This window comes from Mastomys coucha, unplaced genomic scaffold (genome assembly GCF_008632895.1).
Source record: "Mastomys coucha isolate ucsf_1 unplaced genomic scaffold, UCSF_Mcou_1 pScaffold10, whole genome shotgun sequence".
Classification (NCBI taxonomy): Eukaryota; Metazoa; Chordata; class Mammalia; order Rodentia; family Muridae; genus Mastomys; species Mastomys coucha.
Window position 1 is genome coordinate 331217 of NW_022196892.1, and position 10000 is coordinate 341216.

A 10000-nucleotide genomic window follows, 5' to 3' on the forward strand; every position below is an offset into this window, starting at 1 on the left:
AGGGAGGGAGGGAGGAGGGAGGGTGGGGTAGATAGGAGGAAGCCCCTTAGCCTGGTGGCCAAGATGGACAGAAGTTTGTGCAACGCTCAGTCATGAAGAGTGAAAATAACTCCTCTGCCTGCCTGAGTCTGGCAGAGTGACAGCTTGCAGAGGCACCCATATGTGACTCTGACCCGCCACTGGGCAGAGGCAAAAGAACATGTAGTCTGGGATGAAAGTTCAGGGTGTCTGGACCTGTTGACCCCCAGCCAGAGGCATGGAAAAGAGCCTTTTGATGTCTAGTCTACCTCCTCCCTGTCTCCCTGTTAGTGAGTCCCAAGCCCATTGCCCAGGGTTCCTGTCCTAGCTACACCAGCCAGGGAAATTTTGGTGCTTGGGTACAGAGGTCAGAGGACCCATCTCTCCAGAACTGCCTCATATACGAATAGCGTACTTTGCCATTTGAGGACTGGAAGATTTCTGGGTATGGTGGACTCTTCCAAAGTCACAACAGCCTTGCTGTCTTCCCCTAAAGACTAGGTCATCACTAGACAATAGAATCTCAATCTAAGATGAGCTTGGCAGGATCTTCTCTAACTTAACCAGGGCCCTTTTGAATGTATTCCCTTGGCAAGATGGCATTTAATCCTAGCTATTAGCTCCACCATTGGAAACTATAGTGGCTTCTAAAGGTTTACATAGGAAAGACTTGCTGATATACCAGGTCAGGATGCTGTTGGGAGATGGAACACTTGGGAGAGATGGAGCTTGGTTGGAGGTCATTGGAGAGACCGTGCTCTGGAAGAGAAACTGGGTTTATGCCTCCCCCATCCCATGCGTACCTTTATTTTATGTGTATGAGTGCCTTTCTTCCTTGTATATCAGCCTGTGGAGGCCAGAAGAGCCCATCTCATGTGCACGTGGTGTGTGTGTGTGTGTGTGTGTGTGTGTGTGTGTGTGTTATTGTTGTTGTTGTTCCACCACACACTCTTCTTCAAAGACCCAGTCTCCCATTAATGTCACACAGTCCCCAGCCCGTTAAAGAAAAAGAGCAACTCAAACCCATATTTACAGTGTAATATACTTTGTATTTCTTCAGGTTACGCATGGTGTTTGTTTATGTGTAGACATCTTCCGGGAGCCTGCAGCTGTGTGGAGGGGTTGCTTCCGAGATGGGGAGTAGGGCCAGACAGGTCATTGCTCTTCACTGTTCCTGAGTACAGGTGTTCATGTGCAAGAATAAAGAAAGAATATGCAGGAAAACAAAGCAAAATGCACAAAAATGGGCACCCTGCATACAAGCAAGATTCCAGGAGTGGCAGGAAGGGAATGAAGCCTCTGGTCCGAGGCCGCCAATGGGGCTTGTGCTGGAGTGAGCTGCAGTGCTAGCCATGGTAGCGAACAGTGTGCTTAGTGTTGCAGGGAGACATGGGATATGTGACTGGGAACAGTTGGAACAGGACAGGCACACAAGGTTGAGCCCCTTTAGGGATGGGCACAAGGAAGGAGATGAAAGGGAGAAAGGAGGGAAGACAGGAAGGCGCTGTTGGAGCATGCATCCAAAGTGAGGCTGACTGTCAGATAATGGAAACCTTCCTGATGTCTGAAGACTGAGCTCAGGACATGGAGATGGCTTATGCGCAGCGCTGTGAGTACAGGTGGGCTGTGGGTAGGAGTGGGCTGTGGGTAGGGGTGGGCTGTGGGTAAGGGTGAAGTGTGGGTAGGGGTGGGCTGTGGGTAAGGGTGAAGTGTGGGTAGGGGTTGGCTGTGAGTAGGGATGGTCAGGACAGCAAAGTGGGAGTGTCCTTCACTCTTCTGAACCCAAGCAAGTGAGTTTCATTACCTCCATCATAAAGTTATCATACCATGCCAAGTCTTGCCGTTTGTGCTCATTTCTAAGAAACAGGATGCCCAGTGAGCTTGGCAGCTGAGACTGACAGCTGATGTCTGTCCTTCTGCCTAAATAGTGGCAATGTTACGCAGGGTACCAGTGATGGTATGGGGGGTCCAGGTGACGTAACAGAAGACTTTCCTCCCAACTTGGTTCCAGGCAAAATTAACTCAAATGGACAATGAAAGCAGCTTGGCCAGTCTTAATTCCTGAGTGTGCAGATAGCTTAGACCTATGAGAGCCATTTTATCTGGAAGCAAAGAATGGCTTTAAAAAAAAATGGCAGCATGATACCTAGGAGCGATTGCCTTTTTTTCTCTTCTTGAGAGAAACAGATTTTCTGTTGTTGGTGAAGGCCCTTGAAGACTGTAGCTTAAACTCAACTGGAAAGTGGTCACTGACATCCAGGGCCTATAAGGGAAAAATGGAAGTAGATTTAGGGGTTAAGGAATGTCTGGGACATGCCATGGCTTTATCAGTGACTACATTTAGGAGTAGAAGGAACAGATGAAATGTCTGGGGTCACCCAGGTGGGTTCACTCTTGGTCCTGATCCTGGGAAATTTTGGCAGTTCTTCAAATAGATCTTAAGGCTCAAGAGCAGCCCTCCCACATTTCCAGGGTGGTGGACCAGAAAGACAAGGTGGTAACCTTACCTCCTCTTCAGACAACTCATAAGCTTTCTGAAAGTCAAAGACACCATTGGAACGGGGAACCACAGAGTTGACTATCTCTTGTCCACAAAGCACAATCCTGGAGTGAGGACAAGGAAGATAGATGCATGAATGAGTCCAAGCTGTAGACTTTTGGGATAAAGGGGAGGCCTGAGTTTGATTCTGGAGTCTCTTGAGCAGTCTAACCTGTTTGTGTAGTTTATGTTTCATGTCCACAACTGAGTTTAGCTTGCTACCTGTGACGGTTAGTTTTTGTAAACTTGTCAAAAATGAAGAAATTTTTGGGAAATTCTTCCAATTTTTGGTTCCTTCTTCTGGGAAGAAGGAACCTCAGTTTGAGGAATTTCCTCCATCAGACTGGCCTATGGACATGTCTCTGGGGGCATTATTTTTAATTGTTAATTGATATAAGAGGACCTAGCCCACGGTGGGCAGTATTACTCCTAAGCAGGATGTCCTGAGCTATAGTAGTAGAGTTCTTCAGTTTTGCTTATCCAAAGTAATTTATTAAACACTCATGAATGGTAAAAGAACTGCCAGAGGTATCACCATCCCTGATATCAAATTGTTCTACAGAGCTATAGTCATAAAACTAGCAGGATAATGCCTCAAAAACAGACTTACTGATCAAGGAAATAGAGTTGAAGACCCAGAAATAAGTCCACACACCTATGGACACCTGATAAAGAAGCCAGAAATACACACTGGAAAAAATACAGACAGCATCTTCAACAAATGTTGATGGACAAATTGGATGATTGCATAGAGAAGAATGCAAATAGATTCATTCTTACCACCCTGTACAAAACTCAACTCCAAATGAATCAAAGACCTCAATCTTAAAACCTGATCTGATAGAATCAGATCAACACCGAATCTGATAGAAGAGAAAATAGGGAATAGTCTTGAACTCATTGGCACAGGAAAAGTCTTTCTAAATAGAACACCAATAGCACAGGCATTAAGACCAGTAATTAAGAAATTAATGAATGGGTTCATGAAAATACAAAGATTCTGTAAGACAAAGGGCACAGTCATTTAGACAGGGGGCAGCTTACCAACTACACATCCACAAGAGCTAATATCCAGAATATATAAGGAACTCAAAACATGGACATTAAGAAAACATATAACCAAATTTAAAAGTGGGATACAGATTTTAAAAAACAAACTTAAAACATGAAGCAAAGATGGCCTGAAAAAAAAAACTTAAAGTATTCACACAAACATCCTTAGCCATGAGGGAAATACAAATCAAACTACTTTGAGATTCCATCATGCACCAGTCAGAGTGGCTAAAAACAACAATGCAAGTGACAGCTGGTGCTGGAAAGGGTGTGGAGTAAAAGAAACACTCATCCATTGTTGGTGGGAGTGCAAACTTGTTCAGACACTGTGGAAATCAAGGTGGTGGTTCATCAGAAAGATAGGGATCAATTCTACCTGAAGATGCAGCTGTACCACTTAGGCATATACCCAAAGGATGCTTCACTCTACCATAGAAACAGTTGCTCAAACATGCTCATTGCTACTCTACTCACAATAGAATATCCATTGGAAACAACCTAGATAGCCATCAATGGATGAATGGATGAAGAAAAATGTAGCACGTTTACACAATGAAATATTACTCAGCCATTGAAAATGAAGTCATAAAATTTGCAGGTAAATGAAGCTAGGAAAAAAAAATCATCCTGAATGAGGTAACTCAGACCCAGAAAGACAAATATGGTATGTTTTTACTTAAGTATTTGCTTATATGTGGATGTTAGCTGTTAAATCATTGATAAGCAAGCTACAATTTGTATAACCACATAGGTAGAGTGTAGGGAACTGGGAGAAGGGGTGGACCTTTCTAGGAAGGGAAACTAGAACAGATAAGTTATGTATCAATGAGATGGGCGAATCTGAAGTAAAAGGATCAAACAGGGAGGAGAAGGGAAGAAAGGGGAGAGGGAGGGAATACAGGGAGGAAGAGCTAAAACTAAGGGACATCTGAGGGGTCACTTGGAAACCTAATACAATAGAAGCTTCCTGTACTATAACATATATGAGGGTGCTAAGTGAAATTGACAAATACTGGAGGAGATGTAGCCCCAAGTGGACACCTCTTATCGCCAAATGAAGCTTCTAGTACTGGGAATGGGTTATACCCAATCAAGTTGCTAGCCAAAGAGGTCCCGTGGGAACACCCAAACAATCCAGGCTATTGCCAAGGCTCTCCACAAGACAACAGTAAGGCCCCTATTGCTGAAGACAACACCTATACAACTCATTGAACACAGAGAAGTCAAGCTGGAGCCTACCTAGAGCCTTCAACCTTATCGGTCAGTATTGTTAATACTGGAATTTACTGCATGCTACCAAAGGAGAACAGTAAACACCAATCCACCTACAAACTTTCTACCTACAAGAGTGACTTGCCTCCAAGTTACTCTGGTACAATAGTGGCTCAATGCTTGTGGGAGTAACCAACCAATATCTTATTTAAGTTAAGGCCCATTCCATGAGCTGGAACCCATACCCAAACTGCTTGGGTGACCAGAACCGGAAACTAGATAGGCCAGGGCCTGGGGAAACCCAATACTACTGCTCTGCTAAAGGAGCATAGCAATGAAATGACTCCTAATAACATTATCCTATGTTCACAGATCCATGACTTGCTTAGCTATCACCAGAGCAGCTTCCTCTTATAGCAGATGGGAACAAACACAGAGACCCACACTCAGACTTTACACAGAGAGTGAGAGACCTTGGAAAAGCTCTGAAAGGGACGTCTCCATCAAATCCATCCTGTCAGGGTTCAGGGAACTCTGAGGAAGAGAAGGCAGAAAGAGTATAAGAACGAGATGGAATGGAGGACAGAAAGGAGTCAAGGCCTTCTAGATACAACAGGGCTGGCATATGTATGAACACACAGAGTCAGTGGTGGCACGCACAGGGCCTGCATGGGTCTGTGCCAGATGGGACCTAGAGCAGAAAGGAGATGTGTTGACATGCCCCCATCCCTAACCCTGAAACTATCACTAAAGTCACTTGCAAATGAAAATTTAGTTTTCTCCAAGGGAGTCTCACTGGGAAAACAAACTATTGGTAAGTCTAGGTGTCAAGCCCAGCAGCAAGTAGGATTCTACTCAACAACACAGAACAAACTCAACAGTATCGTTAGAGGCTCTTTCTATCATAATGTTAAGTCAGGGCATTTTTCTCCCTTCTAGCATACATCTCCTTTGTATATATAGTGTGGCTTCTGGTTTGGGGATTTTATGGGATTCCTGTGTATTCGAATGTATGCATCTGTGGCTGGTGAGATGGCTCAGCGAGTAAGAGCACTGACTGCACTTCCGAAGGTGTTGAGTTCGGATCCCAGCAACTACATGGTACAACCACCCATAATGAGATCTGACGCCCTCTTCTGGTGTGTCTGAAGACAGCTACAGTGAATTACACAGGAGCGAGCAGGGCCAGAGCGAGCGGGGCCAGAGAGGTCCTGAGTTCAATTTCCAGCAGCCACACATACATGATAGCTCATGGCCATCTGTACAGCTACAGTGTACTCATACACATAAAGTAAAATAAAATAAAATAAATCTTTGAATGTATGCATCTATATACATTTCTTGTGCTTTCTCTTGGGCTCTTTTTCTTGTTTGGTTGTTTTGTTCTATTCTGATTTGTTTGTTTGTTTGTTTTATCGTACTGCGTTTTGTTATTATTCCTTATAAGCTTGTTCGTTTTCTAACAAGAAACAGCATATGACTCTGGAAAGGAGGGAGGGAGGGGAGGAACTGGAAGGATGAGGGAGGGGAATAATCAGAATGCATTGAATGAAAAAATCAATTTTCAATTAAAAAAATAAATAAGTGAAAAAAGAAAAGGAAAGCAGCTGAGCAAGCTCGAGGGACCAGGCCAATCAGCAGCTTTCCGTCACATCTCTACTTCACCTCTGCTTTAAGGTCCTGTCTTGGTTTCCCTTGATAATAGACTATAACCAGTAAGCTAAACTCTACAAAACAAATTCAGTACAAACCCTATCTCAAGGCAATAAGTTAGGCATATATCTCTGGCCTCCAGGTACATGCACCTACATACTTACTTACATTCACCAGCAGACACACACACACACACACACCAATTTTAAAAAGAAAACAAAGAAGTAGCCTCTAGCATTTGTAAGGGGAGGTGAAGGTCTATGTGGTCTTAGTGCCCTGCCTAATTTGTGGAAAGTGCAACAAACTGCTCTCCCATGGGTCTGCCCTGAGCTTCTCTAGTTCTGAGTGGTGGCTTGGTTCCTGAGTTTGAGCTGCCAGGGGTCCCATAGCTGAAGAAGCCGGTGTCATTTCCCCAGATTAGCTGAAGGCTCTTGAGAATGGGAAGAGAAGCCTGGGAGCCTGAGGGGCTGTAACTTCTCACTCTGGGCTTCCACTTTTGAGGGCTGGAACAATAAGAGCCAGAAAAGGAAACTGGCCTCAAAAAACCCCAAGAGGAACAAAGGTGGCTGAGAGATGGGTATAAAATTCAGACCTCAAACCTGAGAAGTAAGTGTGCCACGAGAATGGCCTTCCCCTGCTCCCTCCTCAGCAGGCCGAGTGCTGAGAACAGCGGGCACTGTGGGACTCAGGTTCCCTGACTTCTTGTCTGTGGTTTCTGCTATGGACGGTCACTGACATTCACACACTTCAGACACTCCCACGTTCCTCCTGACTCGGAGAACAGAGCTGACAGTGCTTGAAAAGTCCCAGGGAAAGTTGTAGTGCACATGATTATCATTATCTAAACACCTGCATCTGCATTTCTGTGTAGCAATAGTTTAAAAGCTATTCAAGGCAGGCATGGTGGCACATGCTGTCATCCCAGCACTTGGGAGGCTGAAGAAGAAAGACCAAGAGTTCAAGATCATCCTGAGCCAAAGAGGGAGTCTAGAGCCAGCCTGGGCTACATGACAAAACCCTGTCTTGTACCAGGAAGTATAAATACTGTTTGCATGAAATCCTCTCATTTGAAGTTTGAAAGTTATTTCCTTATTGGAGATCAAGCTATTGCAAGCATGTGAGACCAGAGAACAGCTTTGTGGAGCTGGATCTCTTCGTCTCTGTTCGGGGAATCAAACTCGGTTCTTCATGCTTGTGCAGCAAGCACTTTTACCTGCTGAGCCACCTTGCTGCCCCTTTGAATTTTCAAGGAGTACCTGAGGGTCATAAACGTTGGCTCAAGAAATACAAGTCAGCTGTGTTTATAATAGCAAAGCCCCCGTAATAGCTGCATGGCCAGTGATGGCGGTGGGGTGACTGACCTACTGTGGTCTACATTTGGGATAAAATTGATGACAACACAGGAATTTCCTGTGGCCATAGCTTCCTGAATGTTCCAGGTATCATCTAAGAACACACACATGTATTTAGCACTGGTCATAGGACAGGTATTGCGTTAAAACTTTCATGTGTGTTATTTCATTTGATTCTCATTCTATCCCCACGACTGAGTTACTTTCAATACTACCATCTGCGATTTACAAGCGAACCAACACAAAGTATGAATCTCTCAGTCACAACACTTGAAGCAGTAGAGTTGGGACTTGAACTCAGGCCCTTCTGACATCAGTGCTCGCCACTGCTAAGTTTTAGTACAGCCACATAATGCCACATATGCATAAGAAACCAGAGGGCCCTTGTACAGGGCTAACCTCCAAGCTGAACAACTACCATCCTGGACAGTCACCTGTGTCCATGTGATCATCCCAGTTGGGATTGTTGACTGTTTACACCTCAACCCAAGAAGGGTTGGGAGGGTCACAAGACCAGTTCCTGAGTTTCCAGCCCCTCCCTACCACTTGCTGTATGCCACTCATCCTCAACTGCCTAGGGCCTGGGGAAGGCATAGTGAGTGCATATAAACCTAGTAAGATTAAGGGATCCAGGCTTAACCTGTGCAGTTCTGGAAAAGTCATTACCTGTGCTAGGTAAAGACTTCCTGATGTGGCCACTTGGCAGGGGAGCACCCACACTCCAGTAAGTAAACCCCCACAGTAGGATCTATAAAGAAACCCAACAATCTCACAAGTCCCCCGGAGTGAACTTTGGTGGAACCCTACCTTGGTTTGGTATTGGGACTGTAGGGTGCACACTGTTTTCATCTTCCCCAGGGAAGACATTTTAGCCAACAGTTTTGAAATGGAGCTGACTCCTTCTTGGGCTGCCCTGGGACAAATGCAGCCTCTGCAGAGTCCTCACCTGTCATAGGCACAGGTGGTGCTCTTCTTGACCGTGGTGTCCTCTTGGTCTCCAATCAGCCAAACAAACTTGGGGTCTGTCCTCAAACGGATGTTCTTCCAGGCCTTCTTGGGGACATAGCTGCAGCCGGCGTTGAAATCACCCATGAAGATGAAATTCTGAAAGGCATGTTTTAGACCCATCACTTGGTAAGTACTGGAAGACATTCATGTGTTCATTTTCCACCACCACCAAGGAACCGCCTCCCCCTCCACACTCAGTGAACAAAGAGGTTTGTTTGTTTGTCTGTCTGGTTGGTTGGTTTAGTGTAGTTTGGTTTTGAAGATGGTATAGTTCTGTGTAGTCCTGTCCTAGAACTCCTCTGTAGACCAGGCTGACTTCCAACATAGAGATCCGCCTGCCTCTGCCTCCTAAGTGCTGAAATTAAAAGCATGCACCATGGCTGCCTGGCCACAAAGAGTATAAAGAAGTCTTTTGTGACCTGAATTGGACCCCTTCCAATATATTTTTATTCACTTCATATACATATATATACATACATATACATATATAGTGTGTGAGCATGTCCGTGCACATGTATGTTTGTGTGTGTACATGTGTACAGGTCAGAGGATGGCTTGCAGGAGCTGGATCTTGTCTGTTCTACTGTGGATTTCAGTGATGGAACTTGGGCCATCAGGCTTGCACAACAAATTCTTTTACTCACTGAGACATCTCACTGACCCATCTATCCCAGTTTTAACTCCTGGCCACAGCACACTAGAATGTGACTATATTTGGAAGTTGGATCTTTTGTTGTTTGTTTTGTTTTGAGACAAAGTCTCATGTAACCTAGGCTGGCCTCAATTAGCACTGTAGCCCCAGATGGCCTTGAACCTCTGATTCTCCACATCCATCTCTTGATCTCTATGCACTGCCATAGCCAGCTGGATAACGGGACTTTAAAACTGTAACTAAAGTAAACAAACAAACAAATAAACAAAAAAGAGGCAAGCACGTGACCCCTAATATAGGAGCAGGGTGGGGATTTGCTCCTGGCTTTGATCTCCAGTATGAAAATAATAAGTGAAGGAATTTAAACAAGTAAAATTTAATGGTTATAATGCAGAAAGACACAGAGCAAAGACAGCAGAAGATGACGAGCATCCACAGGCAGAGGGCAGAGGCCCTAGAAGGAGCAACCCTGCCCTCGCACACTGGCCTTGGCTCTGCAGCCAGCCCAGCAGT

At 44.9% G+C, this 10000-nt stretch overlaps 1 protein-coding gene across 1 annotated transcript in view; it reads right to left on the reverse strand.

Moving 5' to 3' along the window:
* Positions 1-1046: 1046 nt before the first annotated feature.
* The window catches only part of Dnase1l3 (deoxyribonuclease 1 like 3), a 39221-nt gene continuing 30267 nt past the window's right edge, over positions 1047-10000 (reverse strand). The window contains exons 7-9 of the mRNA XM_031344236.1: positions 8774-8931; positions 2526-2622; positions 1047-2281 (exon numbers count right to left, since the gene is read on the reverse strand). Of these exons, the coding sequence (XP_031200096.1) occupies positions 2165-2281; positions 2526-2622; positions 8774-8931 (372 nt within the window). The 3' untranslated portion in view covers positions 1047-2164. The remainder of the gene's footprint in view (positions 2282-2525; positions 2623-8773; positions 8932-10000) is intronic.